Source organism: Balaenoptera physalus, assembly GCF_965194825.1.
Source record: "Balaenoptera physalus genome assembly, chromosome: 1".
Taxonomy (NCBI): Eukaryota; Metazoa; Chordata; class Mammalia; order Artiodactyla; family Balaenopteridae; genus Balaenoptera; species Balaenoptera physalus.
Window position 1 is genome coordinate 131,936,322 of NC_138882.1, and position 19,908 is coordinate 131,956,229.

Sequence of the window (19,908 nt, forward strand, 5' to 3'; positions counted from 1 at the left end):
CCTTACATGTTGGACTGGAAACCAGAAGTGCCCTAACTTACTTTTTGAAGGGGCAACTTACTTTTTGAAGGGGTAGTCTATGTTGAGTTGCTAATTGAGCTAGGTATTTGCCTTATTAAGTAACACTCATTTTACAGTGCTTGTTATGTGCCAGACACTGTTCTAAAGCCTTCAGGCCAACTCATTTAGTCCTCATAACGATTACTTCCATTAAATACTATTACTATCCATGTTTTATAGATGAGGAAACTGAGGCACATAATTTGGATACATAACAAACTGAGGATATACATCACTTGCTTGAGGTCACCAAGCTCAGAACAACTTATATTTTATTTTCTTTTTTCTCTAACTACGTTATAAACTGGTTCAAATCATCAGAATAACTTCCTCTAAGTAATAGAATGTGGTTGAGGTAAAGCTCTGCCAGATGGGCCAAAACCTTCAGAAGCCCTGACAGGTTCTGTGTTTATACGTTTTGGAGCCCTGAGTCAACCATGTAGAAAGTCTTGCTTCCCTATTACAGAGACACATGAATAGACCTGTGAGAGGATGACATCGTTAGTACTGGTGTAGATGGAGAGACCTTGGGATAGTATGGTGAGAGAGACCCATGTATCCCAGCATTCCAGCTGAACCTACCTTCCTGCTGTCCTTGCCAGTGTTTCACATATGTAAATTAGTGACCTTGGAGGTGTTAGTTTGGATGAGCCCCACAAGACTGAATCTTAAGTCAACGTCCCTTGAAAAAAAACTGCCCACTTGAACTAAGTTAAGCCACAGACCTGAGAAATAATCAATGGTATTTTTATTAAGGCAGTAGGTTTAGGGGTGCTTTGTTACACAGCATAAATAAATGAACAAAGAATGTGCATTCTTTTTTGCAGGACATTGGATATTGGTTGTAGAGAATTCAAATTGAAGGATTTCAAGGAATTAACAACAAATATAAATCTAAATGAGACATACTTAATTATTTGTACTTAGAAATCTTTTCTTCCAGGTTTATTGTGATATAATTAACATATAACATTATGTAAATTTAATATGTACAATATGATACTTTGATACATGTATACATTGCAAAATGATTACCATGGTAAGGTTCATAATACATCTATCACCACATATAATTACCTGTTTTGTTTTGGGTTTTTTTTGGTGTGTGTGAGGACCTTTAGGATCTACTCTCTTAGTAACTTTTAGGTATACAATACAGTATTTTTAACTACAGTCACCATGCTGTACATTATATTCCCAGAACTTGTTCATCTTATAACTGGAAGTTTGTTTCCTTTAACCAGCATCTCCCCATTTCTTGCACCACATTTTGGCCACCAGTGGCATTTATATTGTAGAAAATGGCAGTTTCCTTCTTCTTCGTGGCTGAATAATATTCCAGTGTGTGTGTGTATGTGTGTGTATATAAAATAGATATCACATTTCCTTTAGCCATTCGTCTGTCAGTGGACACTTAGGTTCCTTCCATGTCTTAGCCATTGGGACTAAAGAACATGGGGATGCACATATCTCTTCAAGATAATTACTTCATTTTGGGGGGATATATACCCAGAAATGGGATTACTATGTCATATGGTAATTCCATTTTTAATTTTTCAAGGTACCTCTATACTGTTTATGTTGGTACAGCCAACAGTGTATAAGGGTTCCCTTTTCTCCACATCTTTGTCAACACTTAATCTTGTCTTTTTGAATATAGTCATTTTAAAAGGTGTGAGGTGATAGCTCATTGTGGTTTTGATTTTCATTTTCCTAATGATTAGTGTTGAGCACCTTTTTAATGTATGTGTTGGCCATTTATATGTCTTCTTTGGAAAAATATCTATTCAGGTCCTTAGCCTAGTTTTTAATCAGGTTGTTGTTGTTATTATCACTTTCTACTGATTTGTATGAGCTCCTTTTATATTTTGGAAATTAGCCCTTTATCAGATCTATGATTTGAAAATATTTTCTCCCATTCCATAGGTTCCTCTTTATTCTGTTGATTGTTTGATTTTTTTTTTTTTTTTTTTTTTTTTTTTGCTGTGCAGAAGCTTTTTAGTTTGTTGCCACAGTTGTTGGTATTTGCTTTTGTTGCCTTTACTTTTGATGTCATATCCAAAAAGTCATTACCAGGATGAATGAATGTAAAAGGAACTTTTTTCCCCTAAGCTTTCTTCTAGAAGTTTTATGGTTTCTGGTCTTACATTTAAGTCTTTAACTCATTTCCAGTAATTTTTGTGAGTGGTGTAAGACAGGGGTCCAATTTTATTCTTTTGCATGTGAATATTTCATTCTTAGGCAGTTTTTTCAACACCATTTATTGAAGATACTGTCCTTTCATTATTGAGTATTCTTGGTTCTTTTGTCAAATATTGTTGTTGCATATTTATGGGTTTATTTCTGGGCTCTCAATTCTTTTACCTTGATCTATGTGCCAGTTTTTATGTTAGTACCATACTATTTTGATTACTGTAGCTTTGTAATATGTTGTTTTGAATTCAGAAGATATGAGGCCTCCAGTTTTGTTCTTTCACAAGATTGTTTTTCCTATTTTTTTTTTGTGGTCCCATATGAATTTTAGAATTGCTTTTCCTATTTCTGTGAAAAATGTCATTGAAATTTTGATAGGGATTGCACTGAATCTATAGACGACTTGGGTAGTAGTATGGACATTTTAAGAATATTAACTATTCCTATCCATGAACACAAGATAGCTTTCCAATCATTTTTGTTTTCTTCAATTCCTTTCATTAATATCTTACAGTTTTCAGTGTACAGATCTTTCACCTCCTTGTTTAAATGCATTCCTAAGTATTTGATTATTTTTGATGCTATTATAATGGGATTGTCTTCTTTATTTTTTTCACATAGTTCATTGTTAACAAATATAAAATGCAATTGAGTTTTGCATGTTGATTTTGTGCCCTTCAACTTTATTGAATTTTTAAGTTAGTTCTAACAGTTTTTTGATGGAGTCTTTAGGATTTTCTGTATATAACATCAAGTCATCTGCAAACAAAGACAATTTTACTTCTTCCTTTCTGATTTTATTTCTTTTTCTTGCCTGATTACTCCAGCTAGGATATCCAGTATTGTGTAGAATAGGAATGGTGAGAGTGGGCACTTTCTTTTCCCTGATTTTAGAGGAAAGCTTTCAACCTTTCATCATTGAGTATGATGTTAGCTGCAGGCTTATAATTTATGGCCTCTGTGATGCTGAATTACAGTGCTTCTGTACCCACTTTGTTTAGAGTTTTTATTATTTAAAGATGTTAAATTTTTTCAAATGATTTTTCTGCATCTATTGATATGATCATATGATTGTTATCCTTCATTCCATTCATGAGGTTTATCACAATGATTGATTTACATTGTTGAATCATCCTTGTAGCCCTGTATTGCCCCTTAATTTCATTTAGCTGCATTTATCAGCCTTTCCAACAAAGATTATCCTCTCCTAACTTGGGGATTCATCATTCAATGCTCTTCTTTATTTAACAATATCTTTTAACCAAACTTATTATACAAGGCATGTTAAGGTATAGTTTTCTCTTTTTTTAAAAATAAATTTATATATTTATTTTTGGCTATGTTGGGTCTTTGTTGCTGTGCGTGGGCTTTCTCTAGCTGCGGCAAGCAGGGGTTACTCTTCGCTGTGGTGCACGGTCTTCTCATTGTGGTGGCTTCTCTTGTTGCGGAGCATGGGCTTCTGTAGTTGCAGTACGCAGGCTCAGTAGTTGTGGCACATGGGCCTAGTTGCTCCGTGGCATGTGGGATCCTCCCAGACCAGGGTTCAAACCTGTGTCCGCTGCATTGGCAGGCAGACTCTTAACCACTGCACCACCAGGGAAGTCTTAGGGGTATAGTTTTCTGTTTGTTTTAGTTGTATTGCCTAGAGGTGATGTTTTTATCCCAGCTATTTCACTGAATTTCATGTTCTTTAAGTATTTCAGGAAAAAGAAAGTATTTCTTCCTCTTACTGATTATTTCATTGGTGAGAGAAATGATACATTTCTGAGTTGTAATTATATACATGTTATATATTTAAAATGCTTTGGAATAGAAGGTTTTATGGAAATTATATTCTTAAAAATTTTAACTTATCTACCCATTTTATTCTCACTGTCTATTAGAAAGTATTTTTTTCATATAGATTTATTTTTGAAAGTTGAAAAAAACGTTCAAAATTTCCCATTTTTCCTAGATGTTTCATGGAACAATCACAGAAGAGCTAACCAATCATAGAGAATGGAGTCACTATAATGAAAATATAACAGAAGATCAAAAAGATTTTGTTTTTGTGAAGTTCAGTGGCCTTCATTTAAAATCTATGGAAAGTTTTCAATCTTGTATCTCTCTTAGAGTGTGCATCTTCTCAAACAATTTTATTACAGATATTCATCCACTTCAGAGTTGTATAAAATTAGTCAAACTTGATCTCCATGGAAATCAGGTAAGCAATAGCCATTTCAGTTATTTGCATATCAATGAAGTTGATATTTAATAAGCACTTATGTTATCTATGTACAGTATTTCTCCCAGGTAGCCTTATATATGAAATATAAACAATTCAAAATTAAATAAAAAATATATATAAACACAAAAATTTTAAGTATAAGCAAACATTTTTAATTTAAAATATCTAGACCAACAGTGTGTGATTTGGTTTACTTCTTAAATCCATAGTCTTAAGACTACTTCTTGACTTCTTAATTTTTTAATGACCTATAATTGACATATAGTATTACATTAATTTCAGGTATAAAACATAATGGTTCAATATTTGTGTATATTGCAAAATGATCACAATAAGTCAAGTTAACATCCATCACCAAAGAGTTACAATTTTTCCCTTGTGATGAGAACTTTTAATATCTGCTCTCTTAGCAACTTTCAAATATATAATACAGTATTATTAACTGTACTCACCCTGCTGTATATTATATCCCCAGGACTCATTTATTTTGTAACTGAAAATTTGTATCTTTTCAGCAACTTCACCATTTCACCCACCCCCTCTGTCTCTGAATCACCAATGAGTTCTCTGTATCTAAGAGTTTGCTTTTTGTTTGTTTTTTGCTTTTTTAAATTCCACATGAGTTAGATCATATGGTACTTGTCTTTTTCTGTCTGACTTATTTCATTTTGCGTAATGCTCTCAACGTCCACCATTTTGTTGCAAATGGCATGATTTCATTCTTTTTTGAGTCAGTAATACTCCACTGTGTATACACACAACATTTTCTTTACTTATTCATCTATAGATAGACACTTAGGTTGCTTTCATGTCTTGGCTATTATAAAGCTGCAATGAACTTGGGGATGTATGTGTCTTTTTGAGCTAGTGTTTTCATTTCCCTGAAATAAATTCCTGGAGGTAGAATTGCTGGCTCATATGGAAGCTTTATTTTGAATTTTTTGAGGAACCTCCTTGCTGTTTTCATAGTGGCTGCACCAATTTACAATTGCACAAACACTGCACATGGTTCCCTTTTCTCCTCATCCTTGCCAACTTGTTATTTCTTGTCTTTTTGATAATAGCCATTCTAATAGGTGTGAAGTGATTGAATTTGTGGTTTTAATATGCATTTCCCTGATGATTGGTGATGTTGAGTATCTTTTCATGTACCTGTTGGCCATTGGATGTCTTCTTTGGAAAAACATTAACTTAGATCCTCTTCCCATTTTTTAGTTGGATCGTTTGGGTTTTTGCTATTGTTGTATGAATTCTTTATGTATTTTGGATATTAGCCCCTTCTCAGATATGATTTGCAAATATTTTCCCCCATTCAGTAGGTTGCCTTTTCTTTTCTTTTTTTGGTAAGATTTATTTATTATTTATTTACTTAGTTTTATTTATTTTTGGCTGCGTCGGGTCTTTGGTTGTGGCACACGAGATCTTTGTTGAGCATGTGGGATCTTTCGTTGTGGTACCTGGGCTCCAGAGCACATGGGCTCTGTAGTTTGTGGCACGCAAGCTCTCCAGTTGAGGTGCGCAAGCTCAGTAGTTGTGGCACGCACGTTTAGTTGCCCCGTGGCATGTGGGATCTTAGATCCCTGGCCAGGGATCGAACCTGCGTCCCCTGCATTGTAAGGCGGATTCTTTAGCACTGGACCACCAGGGAAGTCCCAGTTGCCTTTTCATTTCATTGATGGTTTCCTTTACTGTGCAGAAGCTCTTTAGTTTGACATCATCTCACTTGCTCAGTTTTGATTTTTTTAGCCTTTTCTTTTGGTGTCAAATCAAAAAAATATATTGCCAAGACCCATGTCAAGGAGCTTACCACCAATGTTTTCTTCTAGGAGTTTTATGGTTTCAGATTTTGTGTTCAAGTCTTTAATCCATTTCGAGTTAATTTTTGTGTATAGCATAAGATAGTGGTCAAGTTTCATTCTTTCACAAGTGCCTGTCCAGTTTTCCCAACACAATTTATTGACGAGACTCTTCTTTTCCCATTGTATATTCTTGGCTCCTTTTTTGTAAATCAATTGAACATATATGTGTGGGTTTATTTCTGGGCTATCTTTCTGTTCCATTGACCTATGTGTTTGTTTGTTTGTTTTTAAATGCCAGTACCATACTGTTTTTTTTGTACTGTAGCTTTGTAATATTCTTGAATTCAGGAAGTGTGAGGGCTCCAGCTTTGTTCTTTCTCAAGATCATTTTGCCTATTTGAGGTTTTTTGTAATTTCATACAAATGTTAGGATTATTTGTTCTATTTATGTGAAAAATGCCACTGAAATTTTGGTATGGCTTGTGTTGAATCTGTAGATTGCTTTGGGTAGTATGAACGTTTTAACAATATTAGTTCTTGCAATTCACAAGCACAGAGTATCTTTCAATTTATTTATGTCTTCTTCAATTTCTTTTCAGTATGTCTTATAGTTTTCAGTGTACATATCTTTCACATCCTTGGTTAAATATATTCCTAGGCATTTTATTCTTTTTGATGAAGTTGTGAGTGGGATTGTTTTATTAATTTCTCTTTCTGATAGTTAATACTTAATGTGTAGAAAGTCAACATAATTTTGTGTATTGATTTTGTATTCTGAAATGTTACTTATTTTATTTATTAGTTCTAACAGTTTTTTATGGAGTATTTAGGGTTTTCCATATACAGGCATACTGCATTTGATTGGGCATCACTTTATTGCACTTCACAGATACTGCATTTTTTACAAATTGAAGGTTTGTGGCAATCTTACATTATCAGATGATGGTTAGCATTTTTTAGCAATAAAGTATTTTTTACTTAAGGTATGTACATTGGTTTTTTAGACATAATGCTATTGCACACTTAATAGATTACTGTATAGTGTAAACAACTTTAATATGCACTGGGAAACCAAAAAATTTTTGTGACTTGCTTTATTGCAATATTTGCTTTATTGCAATGGCCTGGAGTTCAACACACAAAATCTCTGAGGTATGCCTGTATAATATCATGTAATCTGCAAAAAGTGACAGTTTTACTTTTTCATTTCCAATTTGGTTGCCTTTTGTTCCTTCTTCTTGCCTAATTGCTCTCTCTAGGACTTCTAGCTTCCAGTGCTATGCTGAATAAAAGTAGTGAGAGTGGGCATCCTTATCTTATTCTTGCTCTTAGAGGAAAATATTTTATCTTTTAACCACTGAGACTGATGTTAGCTGTGAACTTGTCAGATATGGGCTTTATTATGTTGAGGTACATTCCCTCTCTACCCAGCTTGTTGAGAGTTTTAATCATAAATGGATGTTGAATTTTGTCAAATACTTTTTCTATATCTGTTGTGATGATCGTATGATATTTATCCTTCATTTTGTTAATGTGGAGTATCACTATCACATTGATTGATTTGACCCCTTAAGTTTTTCATGTAAGGGAAGTATTTTATAAAAGTTTAAAGAGTCTGCTTATTACAAAGGGACTTTTATTGAATGAAGTATATATGTTTGTTTATTTAATTACACTATTAATTACAGACACCTAGTGTATTTTGGTTTACCCCAGTCATCATTTGGGTAATAAGAAATTCTATTTTTGCTTACTAATGAGAAATTTGCTATTTGGGAAAACATTGCATTATAGAAGATGTTTAATATTTTTCCTTTTTCAATGTAATTCATGGAAAATTTATATTTGTATTTAACATATTATTATTAATGATATTTCAGATAAAGAGTCTACCAGATACCAGATTTTGGAGTGGATTGAGGAACCTAAGACTTCTCTATCTACATGACAATGGGTTTGCCAAGTTAAAGAATGTATGTATGTTATCTGCTTGTCCAAGCCTCATTGCCCTCACTATGTTTGATTGTCCCGTAAGCCTTATAAAAGGATATAGACATGTTCTTGTCAACAGTATATGGTCTCTCAAAGCACTGGATCATCATGTGATTTCTGATGAAGAAATAATTCAGAACTGGCATCTTCCTGAAAGATTCAAAACATATAACCACCGACTTTTCTTTAATTTCTGCCCTGCTTTGAAAAAGGTAATTAGCTTCATTAGGGTTTCATTTTAAATAAATGTATATAAGTAAAATTTTAGCTTCTAAATTCTTTACCTAAATTATATAAACCAGTATTTTGTATCATTTACATAAAATATAGTAAACTAATGAATATATTAGTAATGTCTTATAACTAAAAATTTATAAAAGCCTATATGCCTACTGCTAAAAGTCATTGAACGTAGGATTATCAAATTGTAGAGAAACAAATATTTGACTTTTTTGGGTCTCCATTATGTTTCAATAGCTTTAAGGAGGTATAGCTTACTTACTGTAAACTTCACCCATCTTACATGTATGATTCCATAATTTTGGTAAATTAACAGTGCTGTATAACTGTCTTCACAATCCAGTGTTAGAAATTTCCACCACTACCAGTTTCCTTCTTTCCCATCTGCAGTTAATCCCCACTCCCAACTTGGTCCTAGGTAACCATTGATCTGTTTTCTGTCTCTATTAATTTGTTTTTCTAAACATTTTATAAAAATGGAATCATAGAATATGTAGTCTTTTTCACCTGCCTTCTTTCACCTAGGGTGATGTGTTTGAGCCTTATTCATGTTGTAGCATGTATCAGTAGTTTGTTCCTTTTGATTGCTGGGTATTATTCCATTATGTGAATATATTACATTTTCTTTGTTCATTCACCAATGGACATTTGGATTATTTCTAGTTTTTGTTATTATGAAAATGCTGCTGTAAACACCTACTTACATGTCTTTGTGTAGACATATATTTTCATTTTCTTTGGGTAGATACTTAGGAGTGCATTTGCTGGGATGTATGGTAAGTTTATGTTTAACTTTTTAAGAAACTGAATTGTCTTCTAAAAAGTGAACCACTGATGCATGAAGGTTCCATTTTCTGTATGTCCTTTCAAACACTTAGTATTTTCTATCTTTTGCACTATAGACATTCTAGTAGGTGTGAAGGGTATTTCACAATGGTTTTAATTTTTATATCTCTAAAAAGTAATGATGATGATAAGCATCTCTTCATCTGCTTATTAACTATGCATATATCTTCTTTGGTCCAATGTCTATACAGATTTTTTGCCCATTTTTAAAGTGGGTGTTTGTCTCATTATTGATTTATAACAGTAGATATCTGGGTATAAGTCCTCTATCAGATAGAAGAATTGCAAATATTTTCTCCTAGCCTGTAGCTTGTCTTTTCATTTTCTTAATGGTGTTTTTTTGAAGCAAAAAGTTTTGAGTTTTATGAAGTCCAATTTAGAATTTTTTGTTTATGGATCATGCTTTTGGTGTTATATCTAAGAACTCTGCCTAATTCAAGGCCAAAAATTTTTTCTTTTATGTTTTATTCTAAAATTTTAATAATTATATTTCTGAAATTTAGATCTATGTTTTATCTTGAATGAATATTTTTACATGGTGTGAAGTAAGAGTCTAAGTTTATTTTTTGCATGTGGATATTCAATTATACCAGTCCCATTCCCCCAGTGAATTGCCTTGATATTTTTTGTTAAAAATCAGTTGGCCATAAATGTAAGCATTTATTTCTAGACTCTCAATTATATTCCAGTGGTCTATATAGCTGTCCTTACAGCAGTACTACAGTCTTGATTACTATAGCTTTGTAGTTAAGTTTCAAAATAGGGAAGTGTGAGTTCTCCAACTTTGCTCTTCTTTTTCAATATTGCTTTGGCTATTCAGGGTTCCTTGCATTTAAAAATGAATTTTAGGATCAGCTTGTCAGTTTCTACAATGATTCCTGCTGGGATAGTGATAAGGATTCCATTGAATTTATAGATCAATTTGTGGAGAATTACCATCTTTATAATAGTATTCTTGTCCTTGAACATGAACTGTCATTTTATTTAAGTACTCTTTAATTCTCTCAGTTTTGTTTTTTTCAGTGTACAAGTCTTTCACTTAATATTTGAAAATTTATTTCTATGCATTTTATTTATTTTTGTGATATTGTGAATGGAATCATTTATTAATTTCATTTTGTATTGTTTTTTATTAGCATATAGGAATACAATTAAAATTTTATTTAATCTGATATTCTGCCACTATGAGAATGCTATTCTCATTTCTTAGTTCTAGAAGGTTTTGGTTGACTCAGAATATTTGTTTTTTGATTGAAAGTGGATCTCTTTTTTTTTTTTTCCATATTTGAATGATTCCATTAGGAAATAGTTTATTTTTTTCAGTGTTTAATTCCAGGCATTTGATTATCATTTGTATTTTTAATGGAAGAGGATAAAATATTCAATTTCTAAATAGTTAATATGGTGACATTACATGTTCAAATCACCATTGTATGTTGACTTTTAAATTGTTGAAAGAAGTACTTGGGAAACTTGATATCTAGTTGTAGGTTACAAAATACTTAAATGGATAGACAAAAATAGCAGAAAACATGCTTCATGTCATATGAATATTAGAGCAAATAAGTCATGTCAGTGTTCAAAATAAGTGGTTAATTCTGCAGGTGTTAGACAAGTCAGGTACATGATACAGAAAGTAAAGATGTATGTTTCAGAACAGTGTAATATGTTGTAAGTATATATAATTCTACATATGTACATATATACACATTGAATATTGATGAAAAATCTAAAAACATTTGAATAGTAATCACATCTGAAAGGATATATAAACAATAAACAGTGATTATACATGGGAAGCTGGAGATTAGAAAGTTGAAAGACTTTTTATAGCTGCATATGATTCTTTAAAAATTATGAGTATATTAATGATTTTATAATAATAGTTTAAAAAACGTGGGGAAATATAAAACAAGGCAGTATTTAAGTCTGGTATCTTAACCAGGGCTCTAAAGGAAGAATTTCATTTAGGTATTCTAGTTGTGTGGTATGGTGTAATCAAAGGTAGGAACAGACATGACCCTTTTAAGGACAATCAAAATGACTGAGGTTTGTATAAGGAATTAGTTGGAATTTAGAGGCAGGGGGAGTACTGAAAAGAATCTTGGATGATATACTAAGGAGTTTAGACTTCTTAATAAATGTTATAAAGATCTAATGAAGTAGTTTGAGTAGGAAATTAAAAGACATTCTGTCATAGTTGGTGTCTATGAATAACTAGTTTTTATAAATAAAAAGTTCTTTTAAAGGAGATTAATCCAGTATTTTACTAGCAGATTAATGGGGATTAGGAGACAGATGAGGGCAGAGAGACCAATTATTGTAGGCCAGAAATGATGTAATTACGGTTGATACAGGAAGATAGCAGTGGCAAAGAAGAAAGAAGATAGCATAAAGTAGAGGAAACACACTCTAAAAGCCTTTGTGGCAGGCACTTCATGTATTTTATTCCTTCATTCCTTTACCAAATATGTATTGAGCACCTAATATGTGAGAGGGATTATTTTGGATTCTGTGGTAAATAATACTGACAAAGGTCCTGCTCTCATGAACTCCAGTGGAAAGACATAGGGAATAAACTTGTAAGCAAAAAACAGTCAATCAGTCAATCAGTCAACCATAGAATGTCAGATAGTGTTAATTTCTAAATAAAATGAAATAAAATAAAATGGTAACATAGGATGAAAGGGGTAGAGATTTAGGCAAATACTTTAGTTAGGGTGGATGGGGAAGGACTTTCTGAAAAGTGTTTTATCTATTCATTATATCCTTTGATTTGGAAAGGTATTACTCTTATTTTATGGAAGAAAATGAAATATAGTGAGGTTTAGGAACTTATCTAATATAAGACATCTAGACAGTCATGAAGCTGAGATTTCACGTCTGTCTTGGTCTTAGTCCTACAATCAACATTATATCACAAAGGACCATTACAAAGATTTGGCAAGATTTTTTAAAAAATTGATTGAATGCAGTAGGAGAAGAATAAGTGAAGAAAGACTCCTCTGGTATTTTGAACTTTGGGAATCAGTAATCAGAGAAATAAATAACCTGGTTAACAGAAATGGTGGCATTTGAAGAGTTTTGGTAGAAAGTTAAGTTTGGTCGTGTTTATTTGAGGCAGGATATTGACATTGAGATATCAGCCAGGCATTGGAAATGAAGAACTAAAATTCAGAAATAGTGTTCTAGGTCTAAGATGTAAATCCAGTAGTCATTTGCTCGAGCTCATTGTTGAAGCCAAGCTGTCACAGGAAAATGTAGGGATTAATAAAGTCTAAGAGCTAAGGACAGAGCCTTAGAGCGCAGTCTCATTTTGTGCATAGAAAGCAGTGGAAACAATGAGGAAAACAGAGATTGATCCAATGACATAGAAGGAAAAACAGAGACATGGCTTATTACCACTTAAGAGAAAAGAGTAATTTAAAAATGAATAATGTTTTTAAAGAGCCAATAAAAGTTAGCACTGATACAAAACTATTTTGAAAGGCTTTTTGATAGTGAAGAGGTTATTACATCTTTGGAATTTCACTAATTTGTAGGGGTGTATATGAAATTGTAATGGTTAATACGTGATTGCCAAGTATAGAAACTTTTCGGAGAAAATTTTGGACAAAGGAAACATAATGCCTTAACTGTAGACAATAAGATTAATGGAAAGCCTTTTTTAAAAAAAGTGAGATGATACTATAATGTATTTTTAAGCTGAGGGAAATTAGTTTTAATTTTTAAAAAAGAGGTTGGGCTTCCCTGGTGGCGCAGTGGTTGAGAATCTGCCTGCCAATGCAGGGGACACGGGTTCGAGCCCTGGTCTGGGAAGATCCCACATGCCGTGGAGCGACGAGGCCCATGAGCCACAATTACTGAGCCTGCGCGTCTGGAGCTTGTGCTCTGCAACAAGAGAGGCCGGGATAGTGAGAGGCCCACGCACCGCGATGAAGAGTGGCCCCCACTTGCCACAACTAGAGAAAGCCCTCGCACAGAAACAAAGACCCAGCACAGCCAAAAAATAAATACATTAATTAATTAATTAAAAATTAAAAAAAAAAAAGAGGTTGAAAATGTCAAAAAAAAAAAGGGAATAATTGAAGAAAAATGTTGTGGAGAAAGCATTAATAGAAAGCATCGCAACCGGAGTAAGCCTGAAAGAGACATAGGTACACCAAATTCCAGCAGAATTTTTGTGAGTTGTAGAGATTTAAAGAAATCTATTTGAATAAAAGTTGTTCAGTTTACCTATAAATTTTTATTCATTATTTTTGCTAGAAGCAATGTTCTTTTGGTTATTCGTTGATTATTGAAAGCTTTTATTTAATTTATAGCAGTATAAACAAACACTTGAGAAAGGAATAAATGACAACCTGTGGGGTTATTTATTTATTTAGTAGTGTTTGAAATACATTTTCAAAACATTTAGTTGCATTTATTGAGTATAAGAACATTATGAAAACTGAAAAATTATAATGAACCTCATAATATTTAACACAATTTTTTCAGTAAGTATTATACTTTTATCAGAAGGGCATGGATGTAGAAATTTAAGAAATCTATGTTCATTCTAAACGAACAAATTAATGTGATTAAAACTTGTGCCCAGAGGAGGAGCTTCAAGATGGCGGAAGAGTAAGATGCGGAGATCACCTTCCTCTCCACAAATACATCAGAAATACGTCTACATGTGGAACAATTCCTACAGAACACCTACTGAACGCTGGGAGAAGACCTCAGACCTCCCAAAAGGCAAGAAACTCCCCATGTACCTGGGTAGGGCAAAATAAAAAAGAAAAGCAGAGACAAAAGAAAAGGGACAGGACCCGCACCAGTGGGCGGGAGCTGTGAAGGTGGAAAGGTTTCCACACACTAGGATGGCCCTTCACGGGTGGAGACTGCGGGTGGCGGAGAGGGGAAGCTTCGGAGCCACGGAAGAGAGCGCAGCAACAAGGGTGCGGAGGGCAAAGTGGAGAGATTCCCGCACAGAGGATCGGTGCTGACCAGCTAGTGCACCACAGCTAGCCGGGAGGGAGTCCAGGAAAAAGTCTGGAGCTGCCGAAGAGACAAGAGACATTTTCTTGCCTCGTTGTTTCCTGGTGCGCGAGGAGAGGGGATTAAGAGTGCCGCTTAAAGGAGCTCCAGAGACGGGCACGAGCTGCGGATATCAGCGAGGACCCCAGAGACGGGCATGAGATGCTAAGGCTGCTGCTGCAGCCACCAAGAAGCCTGTGTGCAAGCACAGGTCACTATCCAAACCATCCCTCCCAAAAGCCTTTGCAACCTGCCACTGCCAGGGTCCCGTGATCCAGGGACAGCTTCCCCTGGAGAACGCACGGCACGCCTCAGGCTGGTGCAATGTCACGCCGGCCTCTGCTGCCACAAGCTTGCCCCGCACTCCGTACCCCTCCCTCTCCCTGGCCTGAGTGAGCCAGAGCCCCTGAAGCCGCTGGTCCTTTAACCCCATCCTGTCTGAGCGAAGAACAGATGCCCTCAGGCGACCTACACACAGAGGCGGGTCCAAATCCAAAGCTGAACCCCAGGAGCTGTGCGAAGAAAGAAGGGAAAGGGAAATTTCGCCCAGCAGCCTCAGGAGCAGCGGATTAAATCTCTACAATCAACTTAATGTACCCTGCATCTGTGGAATACCTGAATAGACAACAAATCATCCCAAATTGAGGAGGTGGACTTTGGGAGCAACGAGATATATATTTTTTTCCCTTCTTCTCGTTTTGTGAGTGTGTATGTGTACGCTTCTGTGTGTGATTTTGTCTGTAAAACTTTGCTTTTACCATTTGTCCTAGGATTCTGTATGTCCGGTTTTTTTGTTTGTTTTTTTGTTTTTTTAATTAAAATTTTTTTAAAAAAATAATTATTATTTTTTCATTTTAATAACTTTTTTTATTTTACTTTATTTTATTTTATTTTACCTTCTTCTTTCTTTCTTTCTTTTTTTTCTCCCTTTTATTCTGAGCCGTGTGGAGGACAGGCTCTTGGTGCTACAGCCAGGCGTCAGGGCTGTGCCACTGAGGTGGGAGAGCCAAGTTCAGGCTACTGGTCCACAAGAGACCTCCAAGCTCCACGTAATATCAAACGGTGAAAATCTCCCAGAGATCTCCATCTCAACGCCAAGACCCAGCTCCACTCAATGACCAGCAAGCTACAGTGCTGGACACCCTATGCCAAACACCTAGGAACACAACCACATCCATTAGCACAGAGGCTGCTTAAAATCATAATAAGGCCACAGACACCCCAAAACACACCACCAGATGTGGACCTGTCCACCAGAAAGACAAGATCCAGCCTCATCCACCAGAACACAGGCACTAGTCCCCTCCACCAGGAAGCCTACACAACACACTGAACCAACCTTAGCCACTGGCGACAGACAGCAAAAACAATGCAAACTACGAACCTGCAGCCTGCGAAAAGGAGACCCCAAACACAGTAAGTTAAGCAAAATGAGAAGACAGAGAAACAGACACCAGATGAAGGAGCAAGGCAAAAACCCACCAGACAAAACAAATGAAGAGGAAATAGGCAGTCTACCTGAAAAAGAATTCAGAGTAATGATAGTGAAGATGATCCAAAATCTTGGCAATACAATGGAGAAAATACAAGAAACGTTTAACAAGGACCTAGAAGAACTAAAGAGCAAAGAAACAGTGATGAACAATACAAATTAAAAATTCCCTAGAAGGGATCAATAGCAGAACAACTGAGGAAGAACGGCTAATTGACCTGGAAGATAAAATAGTGGTAATAACTACTGCAGAGCAGAATAAAGAAAAAAGAATGAAAAGAATTGAGGACATTCTCAGAGACCTCAGGGACACATTAAATGCACCAACATTCGAATTATAGGGCTCCCAGAAGAAGAAAAGAAAAAGAAAGGGACTGAGAAAATATTTGAAGAGATTATAGTTGAAAACTTCCCTAATATGGGAAAGAAAATAGTTAATCAAGTCCAGGAAGTGCAGAGAGTCTCATACAGGATAAATCCAAGGAGAAACATGCCAAGACACATATTAATCAAACTATCAAAAATTAAATACAAAGAAAAAATATTAAAAGCAGTAAGGGAAAAACAACAAATAAAACATAAGGGAATCCCCATAAGGTTAACAGCTGATCTTTCAGCAGAAATTCTGCAAGCCAGAAGGGAGTGGCGGGACATATTTAAAGTGATGAAGGAAAAATCCTACAACCAAGATTACTCTACCCAGCAAGGATCTCATTCAGATTCGATGGAGAAATTAAAATCTTTACAGACAAGCAAAAGCTAAGAGAATTCAGCACCACCAAACCAGCTTTACAACAAATGCTAAAGGAACTTCTCTAGGCAGGAAACACATGAGAAGGAAAAGACCTACAATAACAAACCCAAAACAATTAAGAAAATGGTAATTGGAACATACGTATCGATAATTACCTTAAATGTAAATGGATTAAATGCTCCAACCAAAAGATATAGATTGGCTGAATGGATAAAAAAACAAGACCCATATATATGCTGTCTACAAGAGACCCACTTCAGACCTAGGGACACATACAGACTGAAAGTGAGGGAGTGGAAAAAGATATTCCATGCAAATGGAAATCAAAAGAAAGCTGGAGTAGCAATTCTCATATCAGACAAAATAGACTTTAAAACAAAGACTATTACAAGAGACAAGGAAGGACACTACATAATGATCAAGGGATCAATCCAAGAAGAAGATATAACAATTGTAAATACTTATGCACCCAACATAGGGGCAGCCCAATACATAAGGCAAATACTAACAGCCATAAAAGGGGAAATCGACAGAAACCTAATCATAGTAGGGGACTTTAACACTCCACTTTCACCAATGGACAGATCATTCAAAATGAAAATAAATAAGGAAACACAAGCTTTAAATGATACATTAAAGAAGATGGACTTAATTGATATTTATAGGACATTCCATCCAAAAACAACAGAATACACATTCTTCTCAAGTGCTCATGGAACATTCTCCAGGATAGATCATATCTTGGGTCACAAATCAAGCCTTGGTAAATTTAGGGAAATTGAAATCATATCAAGTATCTTTTCTGACGACAACGCTATGAGACTAGATATCAATTACAGGAAAATATCTTTAAGAAATACAGACACATGGAGGCTATGCAAACACACTACTTAATAACAAAGAGATCACTGAAGAAATCAAAGAGGAAGTCAAAAAATACCTAGAAACAAATGACAATGAAAACACAACGACCCAAAGCCTATGGGATGCAGCAAAAGCAGCCCTAAGAGGGAAGTTTATAGCAATAAATACTCCCTTAAGAAACAAGAAACCTCTCAAATAAACAACCTAACCTTACACATAAAGCAGTCAGAGAAAGAAGAACAAAAAACCCCCAAAGTTAGCAGAAGGAAAGAAATCATAAAGATCAGATCAGAAATAAATGAAAAAGAGATGAAGGAAACGATAGCAAAGATCAATAAAAGTAAAAGCTGGTGCTTTGAGAAGATAAACAAAATTGATAAACCATTAGCCAGACTCATCAAGAAAAAAAGGGAGAAGACTCAAATCAATAGAATTAGAAATGAAAAAGGAGAAGTAACAACTGACTGCAGAAATACAAAGGATCATGAGAGATTACTACAAGTAACTATATGCCAATAAAGTGGACAACCTGGAAGAAATCGGCAAATTCTTAGGAATGCACAACCTTCCGAGACTGAACCAGGAAGGAATAGAAAATATGAACAGAGCAATCACAAGCACTGAAATTGAAACTGTGATTAAAAATCTTCCAACAAACAAAAGCCCACGACCAGATGGCTTCACAGGCGAATTCTATCAAACATTTAGAGAAGAGCTAACAGCTATCCTTCTCAAACTCCTCCAAATTATAGCAGAGGGAGGAACACTCCCAAACTCATTCTACGAGGCCACCATCACTCTCATACCAAAACCAAAGATGTCACAAAGAAAGAAAACTACAGACCAGTATCACTGATGAACATAGATGCAAAAATCCTCAACAAAATACTAGCGAACAGAATCCAACAGCACGTTAAAAGGATCATGCACTATGATCAAGTAGGGTTTATCCCAGGAATTCAAGGATTCTTCAATATACGCAAATCAATCAGTGTGATAAAGCATATTAACAAATTGAAGAATAAATACCATATGATCATCTCAATAGATACAGAAAAAAAACTTGACAAAATTCAACACCCATTTATGATAAAAACACTCCAGAAAATAGGCGTAGAAGGAACTTACCTCAACATAATAAAGGCCATATATGACAAACCCACAGCCAACATTGTTCTTAATGGTGAAAAACAGAAACCATTTCCTCTAAGATCTAGAACAAGACAAGGTTGCCCACTCTCACCACTATTATTCAACATAGTTTTGGAAGGTTTAGCCGCAGCAATCAGAGAAGAAAAAGAAATACAAGGATTCCAAATCAGAAAAGAAGAAGTAAAGCTGTCACTGTTTGCAGATGACATGATACTATAAATAGAGAATCCTAAAGATGCTACCAGAAAACTACTAGAGCTAATGAATGAATTTGGTAAAGTAGCAGGATACAAAATTAATGCACAGAAATCTCTTGCATTCCTATACACTAATGATAACATATCTGAAAGAGAAATTAAGGAAACACTCCCATGTACCATTGCAACAAAAAGAATAAAATACCTAGGAATAAACCTACCTAAGGAGACCAAAGACCTGTATGCAGAAAACTATAACACATTGATGAAAGTAATTAAAGACGTTACAAACAGATGGAGAGATATACCATGTTCTTGGATTGGAAGAATCAACATTGTGAAAATGACTCTACTACCCAAAGCAATCTACAGATTCAATGCCATCCTTATGAAACTGCCACTGGCATTTTTCACAGAACTAGAACAAAAAATTTTACAATTTGTATGGAAACACAAAAGACCCCGAATAGCCAAAGCAATCTTGAGAAAGAAAAACAGAGCTGGAGGAATCAGGCCCCCTGACTTCAGACTATACTACAAAGTTACAGTAATCAAGACAGTATGGTACTGGCACAGAAAGAGAAATATAGATCAATGGGACAGGATAGAAAGCCCAGAGATAAACCCATGCACATATGGGTACCTTATCTTTGATAAAGGAGGCAGGAATATACAGTGGAGAAATGACAGCCTCTTCAATAAGTGGTGCTGGGAAAACTGGACAACTACATGTAAAAGAATGAAATTAGAACACTCCCTAACATCATACACAAAAATAAACTCAAACTGGATTAAAGACCTAAATGTAAGACCAGACACCATCAAACTTTTAGAGGGAAACGTAGGCAGAACACTCTATGACATAAATCACAGCAAGATCCTTTTTGACACACCTCCTAGAGAAATGGAAATAAAAACAAAAATAAACAAAAGGGACCTAATGAAACTTAAAAGCTTTTGCACAGCAAAGGAAACCATAAACAAGATGAAAAGACAACCCTCAGAATGGGAGAAAATCTTTGCAAATGAAGCAACTGACAACGGATTAATCTCCAAAATTTACAAGCAGC

General features: G+C 35.0%; 1 protein-coding gene across 1 annotated transcript in view; it reads left to right on the forward strand.

Annotated features, from left to right (window-relative positions):
• Positions 1-19,908, forward strand: part of LRRIQ3 (leucine rich repeats and IQ motif containing 3) — a 245,295-nt gene that overhangs the window by 17,409 nt on the left and 207,978 nt on the right. The window contains exons 2-3 of the mRNA XM_082421407.1: positions 4,208-4,456; positions 8,160-8,483. Of these exons, the coding sequence (XP_082277533.1) occupies positions 4,208-4,456; positions 8,160-8,483 (573 nt within the window). The remainder of the gene's footprint in view (positions 1-4,207; positions 4,457-8,159; positions 8,484-19,908) is intronic.